Genomic DNA, 24,720 nt, shown 5'->3' on the forward strand with positions numbered 1-24,720 from the left:
GATTCTGGCCATGATAGGACTTATCTGCTTCATTTTACAGCAGTTTTCCCCTTTGCTGGCTCTAATTTTCAGTTATCTCTGAGCTAGTGGGTGGACACTAACTGCTATGATGTCTCTCATACATAGCACAAGCAGATACATGGATTCCTGTTTTATTTTCTGTAACACACAGACAGAAGAAGCAGCATGGAAGACATTTTACAGCAGTACTATATTGTGTGTCTGTGAATCCAGCACTGAAGTACTGAGCTGTGTATCTGTGAATCCAGCCCTGAAGTGAAATACAGTTTCTGAAAGCTGTAGCACAATCTGCCTAGTCTCTCACTGTGCAGAGTACTCCTTATTCCTACTTTCCTCTCTGTAGACTTCAATTTGCTCTGTAACTTGATACCTCACTGTTGTGGCAGTCTATCTTGTTTTGACAAAATAGATTTGAACATGTTTTTAGGAGTGGATAGTGAGTTCAAGAGGAAGAAATGTCACATAAGAAGTGGCTCATAAATGGAGAAAGAAGATTTCCTTGATAAGATATATATCACAAAGTTTCTTATTTTTACTGCTAATAGTGATTTATGCAAAGATTCTTGACATAGTGAACATTTCATTATGAATTTTCTGCTTAATTTTGGTCCTTCAGTTATACTACGTGACCCACAGTTTCTATTCAGTGTATTTTCTCTATGCATCAATGAAAGAATTTATGTGATTCTCATATGGATGCATAGGGACCATCCTCTGGGCCACACTCTCTGATTCGGGGTCCAGGTCATGTGGTATAGCAAATCCTTTAATATTTGCAGACAACTGTAATGCAATAAGGACTGTACTGAGCTTCAGCACATAAGTAAGGACTGCCCACTGGACTCATGCTGAGTAGGACTGCCCACTGGACTCATGCTGAGTAGGACCACCCACTAGACTCATGCTGAGTAGGACCGCCCACTGGACTCATGCTGAGTAGGACCGCCCACTGGACTCATGCTGAGTAGGACCGCCCACTGGACTCATGCTGAGTAGGACCGCCCACTGGACTCATGCTGAGTAGGACCGCCCACTGGACTCATGCTGAGTAGGACCACCCACTGGACTCATGCTGAGTAGGACCACCCACTGGACTCATGCTGAGTAGGACCACCCACTAGACTCATGCTGAGTAGGACCGCCCACTGGACTCATGCTGAGTAGGACCGCCCACTGGACTCATGCTGAGTAGGACCGCCCACTGGACTCATGCTGAGTAGGACCGCCCACTGGACTCATGCTGAGTAGGACCACCCACTGGACTCATGCTGAGTAGGACCACCCACTGGACTCATGCTGAGTAGGACCACCCACTGGACTCATGCTGAATAGGACCACCCACTGGACTCAACCGTATAAACACCAGGGATTTCAATTAACAAAATACAAGTTATACCAAATCAATCTTTGCCTATAAACTTATACATCATTATGCTCAGCTTCTCCTTCTCTATACCGTGCATATCATTCACAAGTTGTAGATAAAAAATTCATAATTTTTGCCACAATTTTCCACACCTACGGCAAATACACTTAGGTCCTACTGCAATATCGAAAAAAAATGGCAGCAAAAAACAGCTCAGTTCTACTGCAAGTTTGCAATGTGTGAACGCAGCTTCAGTTCTAATGGAAGAAAAGAAAGTATACTTCCTCGGGACAAGGTGACACAAACTTCCATTATGCCTCATTTCATTCCCAAACTTTACTATTGTAAGTTTAAGAAAGAAGCCCAGTAGACGTCACATAAATGCTCCTTTTATTTTGAGGAGACAGGAAATTGGTAGAAAAATTAGACATTAATAGATTCATTTGACACTCCAGGTGCGGGTTTATATTTGATCTCTTCAACATCTACGCACAAAAACACGTCAATGCCAGAACAAACACAACAGTTAATCCCTTTAGCGCCAGATTTACTTTCTTATCTATTTCCTCTAGGATAAAATGATTTAAATGGCAATATCAGAAAGGAGCAATGTGACTCCGATGCCAATTACATGTCTGCTCGCTGACAGATGTGACTTGAATAGTCGCTGTATTTGACATAGTAAGTGGAGACTTATAGTCAGTATACAATAGTATAAAAAGGACAGCACGGCAAATACATGTATACCGACATGTCTGTTGACAATTTACGGCATCTTTTAGACACATCACAGACATGGTAACATGGATCAGAAAAATAGGATTTTATTTGGGAAAAAATAAAAGCCTTTTTACCCCCAGAAACTGAGTTATTCTGGTCTGTAGGTTCTGTCTGATATTGGGGCTCAGTCATATTCACTAGAGGTAGTAATATACGGATTTTTGTGTACTCACCGTAAAATCCTTTTCTCCGAGCCACTCATTGGGGGACAGAGGACCGTGGGTGTATGCTGCTGCCACTAGGAGGCTGACACTAAGAAAATACAAAAAGGGTTAACTCCTCCTCTGCAGTATACACCGCCCACTGGCTCCTGATAGAACCAGTTTAGTGACCAAGCAGTAGGAGATTAACAAAAAATTTTAACCGTAGGTACAACATGTCAAATCTATAACGCTCATCATAGGCAACAAGCCAAAGAAGGGTGGGTGCTGTGTCCCCCACCGAGTGGCTCTGAGAAAAGGATTTTACGGTCAGTACACAAAAATCCCTATTTCTCCATCGCCACATTGGGGGACACAGGACCGTGGGACGTCCCAAAGCAGTCCCTGGGTGGGAAATAACAACATAACAGTATAAACTTACGGAACCTGCTGTCTAAAGGTGTGCTACCGCTGCCTGCAGAATACACCTACCTAGGATTGCATCTGCAGATGGCTGAGTATAGACATTATAATGCTTTGAGAAAGTGTGCAGGCTAGACCAAGTTGCAGCTTTGCAAACTTGCTCTGCAGACGCTCGATTCCGAATAACCCAAGAAGCACCCACCAACCGAGTGGAGTGTGCCCTGATGCCCGTTGGGATAGGCTTGCCTCTGACGCGGTAAGCCTCTTGAATAGTCGACCAAATCCATCTGGTGATTGTCGACTTAGAAGGGTGTCCTGCCGGGAGCACGAACAGAGCTTCCGTCTGTCGAAAAGGTGCCGTCCTAGACACATACTTCCTGAGAGCTCTTGCAAGACCCAGGGAGTGAAAAGCCTTCTCCACGCGATGCGCTGGAGCAGGACAAAGCGAAGGAAATACGATATCCTCGTTAAGGTGGAAGGAAGACACCACCTTTGGAAGAAAGGTAGGGGATGGTTGGAGGACCACCTTGTCTAGGTGGAATGTAAAAAACAGCGTCCAACAGGAAAGGGCAGCCAACTCCGAGACTCGTCTGATCGAAGTAATGGCGACCAGAAAAGCAACCTTCCATGAGAGGAGAGAGAGAGAGATGTCCTGTAACGGATCAAAGGGAGATTCCTGCAGGACGCCTAGGACCAGATTAAGGTCCCAAGCCTCTAGAGGTGCTCTATAGGGAGGCACGTGGGAGACTCCCTGAAAGAATGTCCTCACCTGAGGTTTTGAAGCAATTTTCCACTGGAAAAGGACTGACAAGGCCGAGACCTGCCCTTTAAGGGAACTCGGCGATAGCCCCAAGTCCAGACCGGATTGAAGGAATTCCAAGATGGTAGGGATGTTGAAAATCAACAGAGGGCGACCTCTACTTCTGCATCATTCAAAGAAGGTCTTCCAGGTCCGATGATAGATGCGCAATGACACCAGCTTTCGGGCATTGATCAAGGTGGAAACTACTTCGCGGGAAAAACCTGCTTGAGTCAGAACCCAGGATTCAATGGCCAAGCCTTCAAACACAGGGCCCCCGAGTTCTGGTGGTAAATCGGACCCTGAGATAGCAGATCGCCAAGGAACATCTGCGATGAGTTGGACCAGCTCTGCGTACCACGCCCGGCGAGGCCAATCCGGAGCAATGAGAATCACCGGCACGTCATCCGCCCTGATCTTCCGGATGACTCTCGGAAGCAAGTGTGGGGAGGAAACAGATAAGGAAGGCGAAACTGACTTCAAGGAAGGACCAGCGCATCCACCCCGATTGCTCTCGGGTCCCGTGACCAGGCCACAAACTGAGGTACCTTGGCATTGGACCAGGAAGCCATCAAGTCTACGTCCGGAGTACCCCAACAAAGGCAGATCTGTTGGAAAATGTCCGGATGAAGAGACCACTCTCCTGAGGCAAGACCTTGATGGCTGAGGAAGTCCGCGGCCCAATTTTCCACTCCAGGAATGTGAACAGCCGATATGACCGAGTGGTTGTTTTCGGCCCAGCGAAGAATGTGCTCTACCTCGCACATTGCAACTCTGCGGCGGGTGCCCCCCTGATGATTTATATAAGCCACAGCCGTGGCATTGTCCGACTGGATACGAATGGGGCGGCCTGCTAGGAGATGATGGAACCGCCTCAGGGACAGCCAAATCACATGGATCTCCAGGATATTGATTGGAAGGTGAGACTCGTGATGAGTCCAGGTCCCCTGTGCAGTGTGATGGCGAAAAACCGCTCCCCAGCCGGGGAGGCTGGCATCGGTAGTGACTACCAGCAAATGGACTGGGAGGAAGGACTTCCCTTGTAGAAGAGAGGTTCGGAGCGTTCACCATTGGAGTGCCTGCTTGACCCGAGGGGTCAGAGGACACGGTCAGTCGAGGGAAAAAGGACTCCCGTCCCATGCGTCTAGCAGTGCGTGCTGAAGGGGACAAAGATGCAGTTGTGCTAAGGGAATTTCCTCCATTGCGGCCACCATCTTCCCGAGAATCCTCATGCCGAAACGGATGGAACGGGGAGACTGTTGACAGAGTTTCCGGACCCCCTGTTGAAGAGCTAGAACCTTGTTCCAAGAGAGAAGCACCAACCCTCGGGAAGTGTCGAAAGTCATGCCCAGGAAGGAGATCCAATGAGCTGGGACAGGAGACGACTTTTTTAAGTTGATCAACTAGCCCAGCCGAGAAAGAGTATCCAAGGAAATGCGGACCCACTCCTCTCAGGCTTGGAAGGATGGACCTTTGACCAGTAGGTTGTCTAGATACGGGAGCACGACTAAACCCCGAGAGTGTAGAATGGCCATGACCTTTGTGAAAACTCTGGGGGCGGTGGCGAGGCCGAAAGGTAAGGCAGTGAACTGAAAATGCTCCCCGCGGACAGCGAAGCGAAGGAATCTTTGGTGAGGCGGAAAGATTGGGATGTGAAGATACGCATCCCCAATGTCGATGGCGGCTAAGAGCTCTCCCTGCTCCATCGAGGGGATGACGGAAGGGAGGGACTCCATCCTGAAATGTCGGACCTTGACAAATCTGTTTAAGAGCTTTAGGTCCAGGATGGGCCTGACTGTTCCATCCTTTTTGAGGACCATGAACAGATTTGAATAAAAGCTTCGGAACCTTTCGTCCTCTGGGACAGGGACAATGACCCCGTCTCGGCGGAGTGACTCGATGGCCTGGGAAAAAGCCAGAGCGCGCGTTCCAGCTTCGGGAGGCTGGAACCGGGTTGGAGGGGGGGGGGGGGAATTCGATCTTGTATCCGGAGGACACCAGATCCCTGACCCACTCGTTGTGAACGAATGCAAGACAGGTATGACGAAACATGAGAAGGCGTCCGCCTACTCGGCTGGTGTCGTCCGGACGAGATTGCGAGTCATTTAGTAGAAGATCGTTGGGGTCTGGATCCCCTGGACCTAGACTGCATGGTGCGGCCCCTCCAGGAGTGGTTGGGCCTGTACGAGGCCTGTGGGGTTTTTATCTCTGACGGTGTGATGCCCAGAACCAGGGGAACTGGCCGAGGAGGACCATGCGTAATTGCCACAAAAGGACCGAAAGCGAGCCTGTGGCTGTCGGCGGATCGGTTGTCTGAATCTCTGTGGGGAAGGGAAGTACTTTTCCCACCTGTAGCGTCCGAAATCAGTTGGTCCAGCTTTTCACCAAATAAGCGGCCACTCAGATATGGAAGGGATGTTAGGGACTTTTTAGATGCAGAGTCCGCTCGCTAGTTTCTCAGACATAGTGCTCTTCTATTCACCACAGCGTTTGAAGCTGTAAGTGCAGAGCAATTAGCCGCGTCCAGGGAAGCGTTTACTAAGTAATCGCCAGCCAAAGAAATTTGGTTAGCTAACTCTGCTATGTCAGCAAGGAGATCACTGTTCTGTAGGGCCTTATGCAGAGAATCTGCCCAAAAAGTCACAGCTTTGGCTACCCAGGTAGAAGCAAAAGAGGGAAAAAGAGCTGAGCCTGATGCCTCAAATACTGAACGGGCGAGGCTGTCAACCAGGCGATCCGTGAGATCTTTGATGGAAGATCCGTCCGGCAAGGATAGAAGAGTTTTGGAGGACAAACGTAAAACAGGAGGATCCACAAGAGGGGATTCTGTCCATTGTTTGCGGAGGTCAGGAGAGAAAGGATATCTGGTCTCCAGAGATCTCTGACCTGCAAAGCGTTTGTCCAGACGCTCCCTATGTCACTGAACTATGTCCTGGAACTCCGGGGTGATTGGCGAACACCCTATGAGGATGCTTGGTCTTTTTGGAGGACACCGAATTATCTGTATGGGAGGTCGCAGGTTCCTCGTCAACCTGCAGTGGCTGGTTGACAGCCTCAATGAGACTATCTAGTAGTCTGATAACCTGGCGACTCTGAACCTGAGTCTGGTGGACCCCTTGATGTAGAGTCCTGGTCGCTATAGGTGCCTGGAGAGGGAGAGCGGGAAGCAGAGCTAACGGATGCCAAGGAACCAGAAGGCCTGGGGAACGAGCTATGTACATGCTTCCTAGATGCCCGCTTGTGTCTAGAATGAGAGCGGCCCCTGCAGGCCGATAATTCCCCTGCCGTAGGGGAATTTTCTTGGGCAGGCGGATTAGTGGTCTTGCTCCTAGATGGATCCTGGCGGGACTCGATCACTTTAGTCAAGGAAGCCATAAATTGCGAGAGTGACAAAGCCCACTCAGGGGGACTGGTCACCATGGCCTCGGTCGTGGTGGGGGGCCCCTGAGCGCATTTAGGATTGCAAGCATGACAGAGCGGAGCAGTATGCCCGCTTGGTAGCACAGCCTGACTGGAGGAGCGAGAAGTGAAAAACACTGTGTTTTAGAAGACTTTTTGGAGGTTTTAGGTAGAGACATGTTGAACCTTGATAACCTCCAAAAGGAGCTGCAGGGATGCTGCGGCAGAAAAAAATCTGCGGAGCACTTTGTGCGTGGCTGAAAATTAGCAAAGCACTTTATGTGCAGATGTCTAGGTAGGCTATATGAAGGGGAGGACCTGCGGTAGTGTGGCAGAGCACTTACCCAGGTCCTGTGTTCGTGTGCCCCAGCGGAGTGCTGTTCCTGCGTGCTTTATCAGCGTTAAAGGTACCTTCACACATAACGATATTGTTAACGATATCGTTGCTATTTGTGACGTAGCAACGATATCGTTAATGAAATCGTTATGTGTGACAGCGACCAACGATCAGGCCCCTGCTGGGAGATCGTTGGTCGCTGAATAAAGTCCAGAACTTTATTTCGTCGCTGGACTCACTGGAGACATCGCTGGATCGGCGTGTGTGACACCGATCCAGCGATGTCTTCACTGGTAACCAGGGTAAACATCGGGTAACTAAGCGCAGGGCCGCGCTTAGTAACCCGATGTTTACCCTGGTTACCATGCTAAAAGTAAAAAAAAACAAACAGTACATACTTACCTACAGCTGTCTGTCCTCCAGCGCTGCGCTCTGCACTCCTCCTGTACTGGCTGTGAGCGGTAAAGCAGAGCGGTGACGTCACCGCTCTGCTTTCCGGCTCCCAGACAGTACAAGAGGAGAGCAGAGAAGCAGAGCGCAGCGCTGGAAGACAGACAGCTGTAGGTAAGTATGTACTGTTTGTTTTTTTTTACTTTTAGCATGGTAACCAGGGTAAACATCGGGTTACTAAGCGCGGCCCTGCGCTTAGTTACCCGATGTTTACCCTGGTTACCGGCATCGTTGGTCGCTGGAGAGCGGTCTGTGTGACAGCTCTCCAGCGACCAAACAGCGACGCTGCAGCGATCCGGATTGTTGTCGGTATCGCTGCAGCGTCGCTAAATGTGAAGGGGCCTTTAGGAGGCAGAAGATGGCCGCCGAGATTAGGAGGGCGCTTCTCGCAGTGCCCGAGAAGCGCCACACCGGTGGGCGTGGCCTGCGGATGTGACGCCGCTGTGGGTGGTGCTTTTCCGGCCTGCGACCTAGTCTAAGGCCGAAGACGGGGACTAAATTAGGACAGTCCGGCTGCCAGGCCGGCGATGCGCTCGGGAGTCCCCACCCCCTGCCGAAAACTCACCGCTGAACCTGGAGGATGGAGTCCTGTCCGGCGAAGGTAGTAAGAGGGGGGACAGTGCAGTAGCCTTCGATCCATTATCCCCTTTGCTGGGGAGGTGAAGGACCGCCCAGTGCCATGCAGCACCGCTGTTTAAACAGTGGTGGTGCAGAGGGGGGCATTTGGACGCCATGTCAAGGGGGCCTATGTGTATCCTAAGGGTTCGATCCCCTAGGATTTCAGAGGGCTGTGTCTGGCTGTGGCATCCCACGTCGCAGGAGAGGGTACGGGGAGACTACACTCGCCGTGCTCGCCTGTTGATGTTTGGGGGAGATCAGCCCCTTGAAAGGATCCGTCGCCCCAGTCTTCCTCTTGCGCAAAAGGTGTTAAAAATAAAGAATAAAAATAAAGAAAATGTGGTCTGAATGACAGACCCCAGTGTGCCTCCTACGGACACTAAGCTTAAACTGGTTCTATCAGGAGCCAATGGGCGGTGTATACTGCAGAGGAGGAGTTAACCCTTTTTGTATTTGCTTAGTGTCAGCCTCCTAGTGGCAGCAGCATACACCCACAGTCCTGTGTGCCCCAATGTGGCGATGGAGAAAAGCATAATGTTTCATGAAATTGTCACTTATAGAAATCCCTGGATCCCCCTGATCCTGCCGCTCTTTTCCGTTTTGCTCTGCGTCGCTCCATTGCAGAGATATCCACATTTTTTTCTTCTGGAGTGCACTATGTGAAATCTCCACTTTACTGTCCAACTGGGTGTTTCTTCACAGTCTTCTCTGCTTTCACCCCTCCATCCCAGACACTGCCAATTACAGCTTGGTAGCTGATCTGGCAGTCTCTGGCAATATCGAGCTGTGATTGGCTGTGTCTTGGCAGGAGGGGTGACAGAGCACGGCCCCCCAGCAGAGCAGACTCTGAAGAAAAGTCAAGTTGGACCATAATGCGGAGATTTCACATACTGCGCTCCAGAAGAAACAAATGTGGATATCTCTGCAATGGAGCAACGCAGAACAAAACGGAAAAAAGTCTCAGAATCATGGTAGCTCAATGATTTCTGCAAGGTATTTATCTAGTATTTTAGGGGATTATTTTAGTCTATGGGTCATTTTGATGTCTCATGAAAAAAGCCAAGCATGCTCAACTGGAGTCAAAATGTGGCTGCTCCACTGCTTTAGTTAACTGTGTGGGTTTCAGCAGTAATATATTTGTGGCACATCCTAAGAATATGCCATAAATATCAACTTTCATAAAGCAACTCATAGATGGGTCCACAGCAGGTGGCTCCAAATGTGTGATGTTCATATTCCCTAAAAAGCTATTTGGTAAGAGAATGTCTTTAAAAAAAAACTTTCCAATTCCTAAGATTTTAATACCATTTTGGAGTCTATTTTCTTACATCTCCATGTTATACTATTCCTTCTACAAAAGGTATAAATAAATTGACAACTGGGTGTTACCAGTTAAGGTGGGTCCTCCAACATTGTCCAATCAGTGTTGAAAGGTTCAGTCTCATTCACACACCGGTTTGTCCAGGTGAGTGGAAACACCCTGTGGTCAATTTACTTATGAATATTCAGGAGGAATAATAGAGGAATGGTACAACACAGAGTGTTACTTTATGGGAAATGCAAGTATTTTTCTAAAACAGACGTGACTGGAGGGAAGATAGGAGATCTTTGAAAAGGACCTATGACCAGTATGAACAATCCCTTTTACAACTATTCCAGGCAGTGGGATTAGGTACTAGGTCCAAGTCTTAGGGTATGTGACCAAGAAGTCTTCTTCAGGCACCAAGATGTCTTCTTCAGGCAGATTCCACCTGAGATCCTTACATTTGGCAACTGTTCACGGTTTATGTATACAACTGTAAAAAAACAAACAAAGAAGCCGTCGATGAAGATCAAAAAAGAAGCCAAAGACGACGCTTTAAGAAAAATACCACCAGAGTTTTCCCGGATGTTTTGTGCACATACACTTAAGCGTTTTATGTACTGATGGGTTCATCTAAAGTCTGTTCATGCAGAGCGATAGTGACAGCTCGTCCCTGATGGACGGTGTTGGTCTGATTTCTCGGCACAGGTGTTCCAGCCATTTGGGGGGTGATGGAGTAGACAAAATGCACCTAAGCCTAAAGAAGAACCTTTTCCATTAATACGTACAGTTATATATACACATACTCGGCTGATGACTGCATTTATACTTCTAGGTGCACACAGTATCGCGCTGCTCCAGCTGTGAACATAATTACATGTGGAAGAAATGTGCCTTTGCGGGATTCGCCGCTGATGTACGGTTGATCTTAAGATCACTATTCTTTAAAATCGGACACATTTTTTTTTCCCCAAAACATACAAAAAAACAAACTATGGCATGATAATACGTCACAAGTGAAAAGTGCAATATATAAATTCCAAAAAGTGACACGTTGCCAAAGATTGGATACAGTCCCCTCCAATAAACAGAAGACGATGCTCCATTTATGGACACCTTTACATAGGATCTTACCACCATTTTCGCCTCTGGCTTCATATACACTGCATTTTTCCCCACTTCTCCTTTTTCCTCAAATTCCGGTCTGTCAATTTCCGCTTCTTCAAATTCGTCTTCACCTTGATTGTTGGGATCTTTGGCCGGATCGGCTGCATCCTCCAAAACCTATAGGGATATATGGTTACATGGAGAGAATGAATAGGCGACAGCCACTTAACATTTGAGTTTAGGGTCCCATATAGTGGCAGCACACCATATACCAGCTACCCAAACCCAACCGTAAGGCTAGGACTACATAGGAACCTTTTGCATTGCTACTCATAAAATGCGCAAGGTGTAGATCAATAGTTAAATCAATCACTATGAAAATGTACAACTCTACCATGCATACTTTTAAATAAATTACCTGCTTTCATCGAAGCACAGAAGACCTCCGAAAAGCAAAGCCCTACTATATGACTTCTTTTCATCATAACAGTCAAAACCCCAAATGATGGACATGTCCATCAGAAAAGACCCCATGTAGTGGCTGTTACCTAAATCTAATGGTATCTTACTTGTGGCCTAAATATTATGTAGGACACACTTTTAGGAACAAAATAATGGAGCGCTATCCATACGGTAACGCAAAATGGCTGCCTATGGGAGGTACAGAAAGAGCCGAATACTCTCTTGGTGGCCCAGAGCTTCCCGAAGCCATACTCGCTGGCTACCGGGGCTTCATCATGTCAAAGGGTCTTCCATTTGGAAAAATCCCATTAAAATCCAATGGACTGAATATTTTTTCCCCCAATGGGCAATGGTAGGGCGACGTTGGCGTTGCCCAAAGAACACCTGAAATTGGTTGAATATGAAAAAATTGTAAGCTGGGATATACAGGACATGAATGTTAGCGGGTGGGAGGCTTCGTGCACACGGTCAGCAACTCCAAATAAGAAGGAAGATGTGAGAGTGTATTAGTCCAAATCTCTAGGACAATCGAAGATAGTGATCTACAGGGATTCAAGCGTCCTGCGGCGGCGTGCTGCCGGTCACATATCGGCTGCATGTCAATGAGCTGGGAATAAGCAGTGGGAAGCCGAGCGCTGAATGGTAATGCCTTTCTTTACCGGCGTATCCTGCCCTACGTGCAGCTTCTGGGCCTCCTCTCTGTCAATCACTCCGGCATCTGCAAGAAGGTGATTCAATTATTAATCTCGGAGCTTTTTTGTCTGTACAACGAACATACAGAGTGCGAGACAGCGACACGTAGCCCCCACATCACTCCAAGACAGTAACACAACTAGATATTTTCACATTGACTACTAGAATTAAAGAAAATCCCAGTAAATGTAAATTCCCCCATCGTCCTTTGCTAAGAAATATTTCTGTGAAAGGTTAGGAGACAAACAGTGTGCCTGCAATTAGAAAAGCAAATATCGCCGGTTACGCAGCAATACAGGTAAGAGGGTGAATTCCTTTGTAACTAGATAGGCTTATACAACCAAGACATGACTAGATAGAATATTTAAAAGGGGTTTTCCCATACCCACACGATAGGTGATAACGATCACTAAATATTGAGGTCAGGTGTTGCCCACTGGTCAACACTTTGAAGAGGACTCGTCACCTGCTAAAAAAAAATACCTTGTAAGAATCCCTGAGCTCCCCTGAGTCTGCCACTCTTTTCATTTTGTGCTGCATCGTTCCCTTCCAGAGATATTCACATTTGTTTCTTCTGCGCAGTATGTGATATCTTTGCTTACAGTTCAACTGGGCGTTTCTTCGGAGTCTTCTCTGTGGGCGTGCACTTTCACCCCTCCCTTCCACAAACTGCCAATCACAGCTCAGCAACTGATAGACTACTGATCTTTGATTGGCAGCATTTGGGAGAGAGGGGTGAAAGCACAAAACCCCAAAGAAGACTGAAGAAATGTTCAATTCGATTGCAAGCAAAGATTTCACGTACTGCGCTACACAATAAACAAATGTGAATATCTCGGTTTTTTTTATTCGAAAACCCTTTCAAGGGATGAAAAAACGACAAGGGCTTACTTAAAGTATTTCAATCCATAACTTGATGTAATTTTAGTAATGTGCAAAGAGCCAGAACATAATGTCCTTTATCAAAAACAGGGTCAAAAATGGTCAAGATTTACGTAAATTTGCATTTAAGATCCAGGATGGTTGACATTTCAGCAAGGGAATATTTATTTACAGGTTTTCCCCGGAGTCCTGAAAAGGAAATCGGCATGTTTGTACAGTGATAAACTCTTCTGACGTCTATCGGCATAACTAGAAAGATTAGCTATTCATGATCCTAGGAAACCTTGGTGACAAATATTGTTGGAGCAACAATGGTGACCAGATTGGATGTCACTCAGCCTCCATTAAAGAACGATTGATAAAAGACTGAGTCAGTGAGGGGGCTCATATGCGAGGGTCGATATGTGTCCCAGCAGGATGCCTGTGAATCACAAGGCAAAATAAAAAAGCGTGGATTGGATCAAAGTAGTGATCCAGTCAGATTCTTCGAAAAACCCGTTAAGGGTTTGTTTGTTTTTGAGTGAACTACAGGATACTAGTGGGGCGGTTGACTCTCTCCAGCCTGGTTTTGGAAGTGGCTCTATCATCACGATTCCATTACATCTGTCAGTTTTTGACTTGGGTGTGTCAGTTTGGAGTTTGCAAGCTGCAGAGCAGGAGGCTCTGTGCAACCCAGGCCTGTGTGTAGCTAACACAGAGCCAGGGAACTCAAGGCGGCTGACGCACCCAAAAGACACGGGGGTACCATTGTCCACGGCTAGGGGTTTTGAGCTTTTATAGAAACCCGGCTGCAATCCGGAGGATATCACTCTTGCATGCGAGTCTGCAAATAAAGACATTATTTTTGTTGGATACTTTTTTGGTCCCTGCCTATCTGTCGTACTGCACCAACCCTGCTGCACTACAAGACCCAGTGATGAAACCACAGTTGTTGACGCACAGTTCCCTCTACAGGTGGCACAACACTTTCATCAATGATGGGGGGGCCAAGAAGTCTAAAAGAGCTGTATGCAAGTTGGAAAACATGTCTTTATTTCAATGTGCATGTAGCTCCTTCAAAGACAAGTCCAGCATTACCTTTACATGGCCAGTCCGCTCCTCTATTACTGCGAAATCAGGGTTTTAATTGCTATGCAAATGAGACTGAAGAGCTATGGTAGATCTGAAGCCTCTGTCACTCCAGCTCTATTGCCCACCCAGCATTGCCTCCCTATATATGATTGATGGCTCCTTTGCCTGATGTCACACAGAATGTGTCAGTCACATATGAGAAGATAGAGCTTGGCAGTGAATAGAGCTGGAGTGACAGAGGCTTCAGATCTACTTTAGCTCTTCAGCCTCATTTGCATATTAATACAAATGCTGATTTCTCAATGATGGAGGAACGCATTGGTTCTGTAAAGGTATTGCTGGACTTTTGTTTGAAACAGCTACTACAGGTGCATATAAATATGTTGGGAGGTGAAATCCTGTTGACATATTCCCTTTAAAATTAAAGGTCATGTCCCTGTAGTGAACCAATGACAAAGAGGCATCTGTAAGGTGCCCTAAGCTGTGCAGTCAGGTCTGGGTTATGGGTTTGCTTTTAATTAAATGGATAGGGTGAATGACTGGTTGGGTGGTTTGTAGATACTGATGGCATAGCAATACATACTGTATATACATATAAATGGCATAAAGCGACTTGTAGGTTCAAAAATATAAACTTTTTTAGTAGGAGAACTGTGGTAGGCTCCATTTGTGATTTATAGATGCGGGCTAACATTTGGAAGGTTAGTAAGCAATCTTTATTAAAAAGCTTTGTGAAGGAGGGTACGAGCCCAGCACCCTGCTGAACCTGGCCTAGATTCAGTGCACGGATCAAAAATGTACAAATCATACAATGGTGAAGGTTTAATGAGAGATCATTAGTAGAGCTACAGCACCCTGATGTGCGGCGTCTCATTAAAAGATGTAAGAAGGATCCCCACTGGCGGAACCCCCTGGCCGGAGCCTGCACCCCGTGATTGCGGTAAATTAACATTTTGGAGGTTTGACAATAAATGACCACACAAAGCACCAAACAACTTTTACAAGCAATATAAGCACAAGAAAAATCACCCCATAGTAAAGGACTTGTGACCAACCAGAGTGGGGACCTCCACCGTATAATAAAGGACATGTGACCAACCGGAGTGGGGATCCTGTTGTGAATTCTGTTTTCGAACTCCCTCCTGTGGTCATGAATGGTACTTCGGCGAGTTCTGTCCATGGACTCCCTCTGGTGGCTGTGAGTGGAGCTGCAGCTTCTGAGGTTCCTTCCACAGGTGACGTAGTTTATTCTTTGGCTGGCTGTTCTATTTAACTCCACTCAGATCGTTACTCCATGCCAGCTGTCAATGTTCTTGTACTGGTTCAGTTCGCTCTTGGATCTTTCTGGTGACCTGTCTACTCCAGCAGAAGCTAAGTCCCTGCTAGTTATTATTTGTTCATTGTTTCCTTGTCCAGTTGGCTATCATGATTTTGCCTTGCTAGCTGGAAGCTCTGGGATGCAGAGTGGCACCTCCGCACCGTGAGTCGTTGCGGAGGTCTTTTTGCACACTCTGCGTGGTCTTTTGTAGTTTTTTGTGCTGACCGCAAAGATACCTTTCCTATCCTCAGTCTGTTTAGTAAGTCTGGCCTCCCTTTGCTGAAACCTGTTTCATTTCTGTGTTTGTGACTTTCATCTTAACTCACAGTCAATATATGTGGGTGGCTGCCTTTTCCTTTGGGGAATTTCTCTGAGGCAAGGTAGGCTTTATTTTCTATCTTTAGGGCTAGTTAGCTCTTAGGCTGTGAAGAGGCGTCTAGGTCGTGTTAGGTACGCTCCACGGCTATTTCTAGTTGTGTGATAGGATTAGGGGTTGCGGTCGGCAGAGCTCCCACTTCCCAGAGCTTGTCCTGTGTGAGTTTAACCATCAGGTCGTTCCGGGTGCTCCTAACCACCAGGTCCATAACAGGATCCCCACCGTATAGTGAAGGACTTGTGACCAACCCGAGTGGGGACCTCCACCCTATAGTAAAGGACTTGTGAGCAACCGGAGTGGGGATCCCCACCGTATAATAAAGGACTTGTGACCAACCGGAGTGGGGACCCTCACCGTATAGTAAAGGACATGTGACCAACCGTAGTGGGGACCCTCACCGTATAGTAAAGGACATGTGACCAACCGGAGTGGGGACCTTCACCGTATTAGTAAAGAACATGTGACCAACCGGAGTGGGGATCCCCACCGTATAGTGAAGGACTTGTGAGCAACCGGAGTGGGGATCCCCACCATATAGTGAAGGACTTGTGACCAACCGGAGTGGGGACCTCCACCCTATAGTAAAGGATTTGTGAGCAACCGGAGTGGGGATCCCCACCGTATAATAAAGGACTTGTGACCAACCAGAGTGGGGACCTCCACCGTATAATAAAGGACTTGTGACCAACCGGAGTGGGGACCATCACCGTATAGTAAAGGACATGTGACCAACCGGAGTGGGGACCCTCACCATATAATAAAGGACTTGTGACCAACCAGAGTGGGGACCCTCACCGTATAGTAAAGGACGTGTAACCAACCAGAGTGGGAACCCTCACCGTATAATAAAGGACTTGTGACCAACCAGAGTGGAGACCCTCACCGTATAGTAAAGGACGTGTAACCAACCACAGTGGGGACCCACATCCTAAAGTAAAGGAGGGACACCCTCCTTATAGTAAAGGACATGTGGCCAACCGGAGCAGGGGGCCTTCTCCTTATAGTAAAGCACGTGTGACCAACCTAAGCGGGGACCCACACCCTAAAGTAAAGGACTTGTGAGCAAGCGGAGCAGAGACCCCCACCTTATAGTGAAGACCTTGTGACCAACTAGAGCGGGGACCCTCAACCTATAGTGGAGGATTTGTGACCAGCGCAAGGACCCCTCTCTCTACAGGTTTAATAACTACCACATAGTAAAAAGCCAGGTTCAGACAGACATATTTCACAGTCCATATAAGGAGCACAACAAAAAAATCTCCATCTTCTCCATTCTGTGAGGCTGCAGAAATCGGATAGACATGGAAAAGATATGTAGAGGAAATAAGTCGTTCTGGAGCTGAGCCGATACATGGAAGGAGGTGAATGCAGCAGCACCCTGGATACACACAGAGCTCACATCCAGCCTGTATTACTGTGAGAGACATTCCCACAAGACAAAAATCTGAAACTTGGGTCAGATTCCAAACTGGATATCAGAAAGTCTGAAAATGAGTGAAGGAATGAATCACTAGCATATGTAAAAATATTTGTTTCCATGTCAGAGGTGTCCATAGCGTTAACTCAATCTCCCTAAAGATTTATAACCTATGGTTACACGGACAAAACAAAAAGCAAAGACTGTTCCCTTCAATGATGTATGATTTGAGTAAAACAATAAACTGCAATACAAGTAATGCAAAAGAATACCAAGACCGAAAGAGCAACCAAGTGTAAAGTGCATAGTGCTCATCAGGAAAAGCATCAATACAGATTATAATGTGCTCACAAATGTGAAGAATGGGGGCAGCAGGGCACAATATAGAAGACAGGATAGCAATAACCAGAACGACCATTGCGAAGGAAACAGAAGAGAGTCTACGCGTTTCACCGTGTATCGTGGCTTCCTCAGGGGTAAAGCTTGTGTCTTGCATACATTCCCTTAATTAATAATCTAAACAATTTGTATAAAATTTTAAATATATGATATCAAATCCAGACTTGTGGTTGCTCATAGATAATAAAGGGTCCCATAGCGTTTTTCCGTTTCCCTGACTTGTGTGTAAATTATCACTCACCCATCTGCAGCTCATCATCTGCTTCCATTTTGTGGTCGCTCTCTTGTGGTAGCGCAGGTTCCCTCTTCCCAGTTGGAACATTAACATGATGGGTGACAGGTTTCGCCAGAGCATTACCGATCCGGTTTTTGTTGTCTGCTTCGGTTATACGGGCGTTCACTTTGTTAACTATGTCCTGCCAGCTGTAAAAAAAAAAAATACAAATCATCAGCAATCATTATTAAAGGGAGTATGTCACCCAGACTTTTGCCATGTTATCTGAGAGCATCATGTTGTAGGGCAGTGTTCCCCAACTCCGGTCCTCAAGAGCCACCAACAGGTCATGTTTTCAGGATTTCCGTAGTATTGCACAGGTCATTGAATGCGTGCTGTTATGCTGTGCTATCAGGCAACACAGTGTGCAGTAATCAGCGCACATACAGTGATATGGCAATAACCCAAAAACAATAGAACAAGCTCTGAGACGTGGAATCTCTGCAGACTGCAATACCTGAACCTATCCTCACACAACTAAAAGCAGCAGTGGATTGCGCCTAACACTACCTATGCAACTCGGCACTGCCTGAGGAGCTGACTAGCCTGAAGATAGAAATACAAGCCTGACTTGCCTCAGAGAAATACCCCAAAGGAATAGGCAGCCCCCACATATAATGACTGTTAGCAAGATGAAAAGACAAACGTAGGAATGAAATAGATTCAGCAAAGTGAGGCCCGATATTCTAGACAGAGCGAGGATAGCAAAGAGAACTATGCAGTCTACAAAAAACCCTAAAGCAGAACCACGCAAAGGGGGGCAAAAAGACCCACCGTGCCGAACTAACAGCACGGCGGTGCACCCTTTGCGTCTCAGAGCTTCCAGCAAAAGAGAATAGCACAGCTGGACAGAAAAAACGGAAACAAAAACAAAGTAACACTTATCTAGCAGAGCAGCAGGCCACAGGAAAGATGCAGTAGCTCAGATCCAACACTGGAACATTGACAAGGAGCAAGGAAGACAGACTCAGGTGGAGTTAAATAGCAAGGCAGCCAACGAGCTCACCAAAACACCTGAGGGAGGAAGCCCAGAGACTGCAATACCACTTGTGACCACAGGAGTGAATTCAGCCACAGAATTCACAGCAGCGTGCCTGTCCAGGTGATGCAATTATCACCTGTGCAATACCAAGGAAATCCTAAAAACATGACCTGTTGGTGGCTCTTGAGGACTGGACTTGGGGAACACTGTTGTAGGGGAAGAGACCCCGGTTCCAGGGATATATTACTTATTGGGCTACTTGCTGCAGTTTTGATTAAAAACACTGCTTTCTCTGTTGCAGATCTAGCAGTTCTCTGAATTCTGAGCTCTGTATAATCCCGCCCACACTACTGACTGGCAGCTTTCTGCCTATGCACAGAAAACTGCCAATCAGTTGGAGGGGTGTGGTTATACAAAGCTTATGAAGGACTAGATGGCACGAGACAACTAGTCACCATAACTGGTGGAAGTGCAGCTTTCCTGGTCTTCTATAGGAACAGCACAGGACTGACAGGAGGCACAACAAGCTCTCCAGTCTTGACATGCTCGCTTTGGAACTCTGCTTTACACCGTTCCTCTGGAAATATATTCGGAAACTGACAATTGAACGGTTTTCACTCGTCAATGCCGACGTGTCCCTACACACACCCGGTGTTTTTGCCTCTATCCTCTTGCCAACGCTAACATGACTTTCCATACTACACGATGAGGTCAGATGGGTTACGCCAATCCACTATACTGCCATTATTTGCGGTAATAGAATAATTTAGTGGCGAAACCTCTGAAAACAGGTTAATTAGGGAGGGAAGAAATTGCATGCCCCGAGCACTTCTCAATCTTAGCTTTCATTGTCACCCCCACTGTGTCAAATAAAACAAAGAAAACTTCATTAGGGATTTTGGCACAAATTTTCAATCGCGAACGCCAGGACTCGCTTTAGCAAGTCTTCTGGGGGGAAGACGTCGCCTGCGGATTTGCTCAGGAAGCTTAATTAAAAGATACAAGACCTCAATGTTTCCAAGAGAACATAAGAATACTCTTATTGATCCCATAGGGGTTGTTCGGCGGTCACCCATCTTCCCTGACTCCTCCTTACACAGGAGCACTCGATCGGCCGAGCGCTCCTGTGTTCTCTATAAGAAAGCCGCCGCCAGACATATCTGGCAGCGGCTTCTCACTATGGAGAACGAAAGAAACGGCCATTGGAAAACCAATCTTTCTATCCCTCAACAACATTAGTCGCGGGAAACTAGAGAGATTCCCTTACACATTAGGCCACCGGCCGATCCCCCGATATTGGAGGGATTCAGCTGACTTTAGTCTAATGTGAGTGGGTGCATTAAGTCAAGCTTAGATATCATATGCTCTGAAGTGTGCCGAGTGCTGTGAAACCCAGTGATCGACTGAGAAGGAACCGGGCAGCGGGTGTTTAATTCCCCTGCAGTGCCACCGCTGGTGGAGTGATGCATTACACCACTCCTATTTAAAAAGGGTTAGGGATTATCCTAACAAACATTTATGACCTAGCCAAACAATAAGGTATAAATGTATGATCACTTGGAGTCTGACCGCTTGGGCCCCCACTGATTACAAGAATGCTTGAATGAAGCGGTAGTGTGCATGAGTGATTGGTATTCCATTCGATGTTGATTGGGAGCCGAGGTCACGCATGAGCACTACATCCATGAACAGCTAGAAGTGAATAGAACGATGGTCACACATAAGCACTAACAATCGGGGTTAATCTTTCTGTCATTCTGCAGACAGGGCAGAGGGGAGAGGCTCCTGCTGCAGCCAGTTGTCTTACAGCTAGACACAGGATAGTGGATAGGGCAGATGGGAGAGGCTCCTGCTGCAGCCAGTTGTCTTACAGCCAGACACAGGATAGTGGATAGGGCAGATGGGAGAGGCTCCTGCTGCAGCCAGTTGTCTTACAGCCAGACACAGGATAGTGTACAGGGCAGAGGGGAGAGACTCCTGCTGCAGCCAGTTGTCTTACAGCCAGACACAGGATAGTGTACAGGGCAGAGGGGAGAGACTCCTGCTGCAGCCAGTTGTCTTACAGCCAGACACAGGATAGTGTACAGGGCAGAGGGGAGAGACTCCTGCTGCAGTCAGTTGTCTTACAGCCAGACACAAAATAGTGTACAGGGCAGAGGGGAGAGACTCCTGCTGCAGCCAGTTGTCTTACAGCCAGACACAGGATAGTGGACAGGGCAGAGGGGAGAGACTCCTGCTGCAGCCAGTTGTCTTACAGCCAGACACAGGATAGTGTACATGGCAGAGGGGAGAGGCTCCTGCTGCAGCCAGTTGTCTTACAGCCAGACACAGGACAGTGTACAGAGCAGAGGGGAGAGGCTCCTGCTGCAGCCGGTTGTCTTACAGCCAGACACAGGATAGTGGACAGGGCAGAGGCTCCTGCTGCTGCCAGTTGTCTTACAGCCAGACTCATGATAGTGGACAGGGCAGAGGGGAGAGGCTCCTGCTGCAGACCGTTGTCTTACAGCCAGACACAGGATAGTGGACAGGGCAGAGGCTCCTGCTGCAGACAGTTGTCTTACAGCTAGACACAGGATAGTGGACAGGACAGAGGGCAGAGGCTCCTGCTGCAGACAGCTGTCTTACAGCCAGACACAGGATAGTGTACAGGGCAGAGGGGAGAGGCTCCTGCTGCAGCCAATTGTCTTACAGCCAGACACAGGATAGTGGACAGGGCAGAGGGCAGAGGCTCCTACTGCAGCCAGTTGTCTTACAGCCAGAAACAGGATAGTGTACAGGGCAGAGGAGAGAGGCTCCTGCTGCAGACAGTTGTCTTACAGCCAGACACAGGATAGTGGACGGGGTAGAGGCTCCTGCTGCAGCCAGTTGTCTTACAGCCAGAAACAGGATAGTGTACAGGGCAGAGGGGAGAGGCTCCTGCTGCAGCCAGTTGTCTGGCAGCCAGACACAGGATAGTGTACAGGGCAGGGGTGGAAATGGCTAAGCTCCTGAGACACACAAAATTTCTTTACTCGTACTGTATTTATTTTGATAGAACAATTAAAACTGGGAAATATGTAAAGGAAAGGATGACATTTTTGGGGGAATAGGTGGGATTTTGCTGCTGGAAATTTTTTTTTTTTCTGAAACTGGAAAATCCCTTTAAAAAAAATTCCAAGATTGTGGAATTGAAAAATGACCCAACATTAGGGGTAGTTTTACACTGAACCCTATTATTCCTGATTCTTTATTTATGGCTCACATAGATCTATACAATCGGCACATTTGAGAAAATACTGAATTATTTCTGACATTTGGGCGCCTGTAAAAATGGCTCTTTTCCTGTGCAGCCGAGAACTGAAAAGCACAATGACCACGTCCTTTACCTGTACATGCCGCGTATCCGGAACCGGCGGGTGGTTTTTGCCGCAGGGTTCCCGGCTGCGTATCACAAATCACTACATGCGCGGTCACCTTTAAAGACTCAGCTGTAAAACCTAAACTCCTTTCAGTCCATGATGGAGCAGAGGGGATTAACCAGCGTGAAGATCTGAGCCGCCGCAATAAGGATAAAGGATTAGAGGCGGAATGAAAAGACTCGGCACTCAACCACGCACCTGTGAATGGAGACTGGTTTATTAGCAGCCACGGCACTGGCGGTGGGGGTCTTTTTATCTACAACTCCCGGGGGGCCAGGACCAACTTTATTTTGCGGCTTTTGATCACGTGGTATCACTTTTTGGTTTTCGATCTGTAATATATAAGCCTCTAATTAATAAGACCCAACCTAGCGCTGCGTATATTATATATTCCATACATACAGTTTGTCATAAAAAAATTAAAAGTAAATTAAAGTAAAGCTGTCAGCTCTCTGTACATGGAAGAAAAACTGTTCTTCTGCTCGGACTTGAACGTGAAGGCCAAAACCCCAACCAAAATCTCAATTTGCAGACACGTGTTTCAGATTGTTGCCCCTCCTCAGTGCAATGCAAGATTTCTGATTAGTCTGCATGAGAGGCTTCTGACTGGGGTCTATAGGGTAACCTTTCTCTTCATGGAAAGAGACATGCTTGAAATTTCAGTGCAAAGAGACTTATAGGCCATATCACAGCTACTATGTAAGACAATACCCCGAAACAAGTGTCTGCAAACTGAGATTCTAGTTTGACTTTTATCCAAAATCATGTGGCAAGGCTCCTTAAAGAGTCGATATAGACTTTTAGGATTCTAAAGTTCTAGTCCTGCTCCTCTCTGAAGAGGTAATTTGCATATTTAATTTCCCAGGGGAGCACTGCACGGCCTATAAGTCTCCTTACACTGGCATGCCAAACGTGATGCTCCACAAGGAGAAACACTCCCCCTTAGGACCCATTTTTATCCTGGCATATTCATCAATGATGATATTACTCCATAACTAAATGAAGCTGGATTCTGACGAAGATTCTCAAATTAATTGGGAAGTGGAAATAATAAAAAACTTAATCTTGACAACTGGTAATATCTCCATTTACCTTAACGAAAAATAGTAGCTTGAGATTTAACATCCTGATTGTTGATTGAACCTTTTTTTCCCCTTTCATAAATTCATGTAATTTTGTAAAAAAATATATATATATATAATTTTTTTGTCTTTCGGATTAATTAAAGGTTTTGCAACACTTTCCTTCTACAGCTGGCTGCGGAATAAGTTTAGTGAGAATTTGTCAGTGAGTTTCTAAATCTTTTATCTGTCTTTTTTTGTGATTTATGATAACAGACCACATCAAAGTTTAATGTGCCAAGAAACAAAGAACCCGTAAAAGCAAAACGGTGCAATTTTTTTTTAATGAAACTCAATTGCAAAAGTGATTTTGAACCCCAAATATTTGCAAACAAAAATAATAATAATTTGATCCCAGAGATGGACAAACGCTTTTCTAGGACACAGAAAAAAAAATTCAAAATTTGTGTACCTCTTTGCCGGCCGGGAGACTGTTAACTGTCCTGGTAAATCTGGAAACATGGCTGTCATTCTGCACGGCTGGCTTTATGGGAGCTAGATGAACAGAGGGACTTTGATGTAAGGAGCTCTCTTGTCCTCCAGGTTGGACATGTGACAGCTGCTTCCCGCGTCCTCCCGGGAGGACGTCTTCTGAGATCTTTTTGCTTCCCTGTGAGATCTGAGGCACCTGTGGATTTTGTTCTTTGAAATCCTAAAAAAAAAGAAAAATGAGTCGGATGGCCAAAAGGTCATAAAAAAAAAGTTCCGGAAAAGCATATACAACTTTCACATCCAGCCTCACACTCACAAGTGTTTGTAGAAGAGAAGACAGACCTGGCTTTAGCTTTAGGCCAGACTGAATACAACGCAGCTAAGCTCATAAAATATTAAAACCATAAAAGACATAACAAGAGCTGTCACCCAGGAACAGAAAATGCCAAGAACGGGAGGCCTGCATTATGATACAACTGCCAAAACCTATTAACCCTGCTGTTGTCTTCGGTCTGGGGAGACCGATTTTGAACTTTGGTATTTTTCGGGGTGTTCAAGATGCGGTTCTGAAACTTGTGGTTGATTGACTTAAATGAGGATGGGTCGGTCGGCCACGGGTTTCAGAGCCGCATCTTGAATATTTTAAAGAATATTGAAGTTCAAGGTCGGTCGTTTTTGACCGAAGACAACTGCAGGGTTAAAAGGCTCAGGGGATGTCAGTGAAAAATAAAAGGTTCACTGGTAAAAATAAAATAATAAAAAAGGCCAGATGTAAGACACAGAGTGTTCTGCCTTCTTGTAGATGCAGGTCTTCTATTAATATTAATATCACTTAAAACATTTACAAAGTAACACCATCGCCTTGTAACAAAAGGATTCATTCTGCCATGACGAGGTTTGCTAAAACTAATGTCAAAACCCCAAGATAGAAACATAATAAGCAAATAAATAAACAGCAACAGTGCATAAAAATAACATAAAGTGCTTAGTTAATATAATTTTGATAAAAAAAAAAAATGTGAAAAGCCATCCCACCACGTCAAGGTGACCCTATTCGGGACAGTTCTAACCTCTAGTATTAAAACCTTACCATGTGTCAAGTGACTTAAAGGGGGGATAAGGGCTGAGAAGGACTAAGACCTGACTAATACA

General features: G+C 46.5%; 1 protein-coding gene across 2 annotated transcripts in view; it reads right to left on the reverse strand.

Annotated features, from left to right (window-relative positions):
- Positions 1 to 24,720, reverse strand: part of LOC138651170 (Golgi integral membrane protein 4-like) — a 94,195-nt gene that overhangs the window by 16,013 nt on the left and 53,462 nt on the right. For both annotated transcript variants that reach the window (XM_069741192.1, XM_069741193.1), the window contains exons 8-12: positions 23,549 to 23,788; positions 22,214 to 22,347; positions 17,603 to 17,784; positions 11,865 to 11,923; positions 10,771 to 10,920 (exon numbers count right to left, since the gene is read on the reverse strand). In XM_069741192.1, the coding sequence (XP_069597293.1) occupies positions 10,771 to 10,920; positions 11,865 to 11,923; positions 17,603 to 17,784; positions 22,214 to 22,347; positions 23,549 to 23,788 (765 nt within the window). The remainder of the gene's footprint in view (positions 1 to 10,770; positions 10,921 to 11,864; positions 11,924 to 17,602; positions 17,785 to 22,213; positions 22,348 to 23,548; positions 23,789 to 24,720) is intronic.

The sequence above is a fragment of the Ranitomeya imitator genome, chromosome 10 (assembly GCF_032444005.1).
Source record: "Ranitomeya imitator isolate aRanImi1 chromosome 10, aRanImi1.pri, whole genome shotgun sequence".
NCBI classification, from domain to species: Eukaryota; Metazoa; Chordata; class Amphibia; order Anura; family Dendrobatidae; genus Ranitomeya; species Ranitomeya imitator.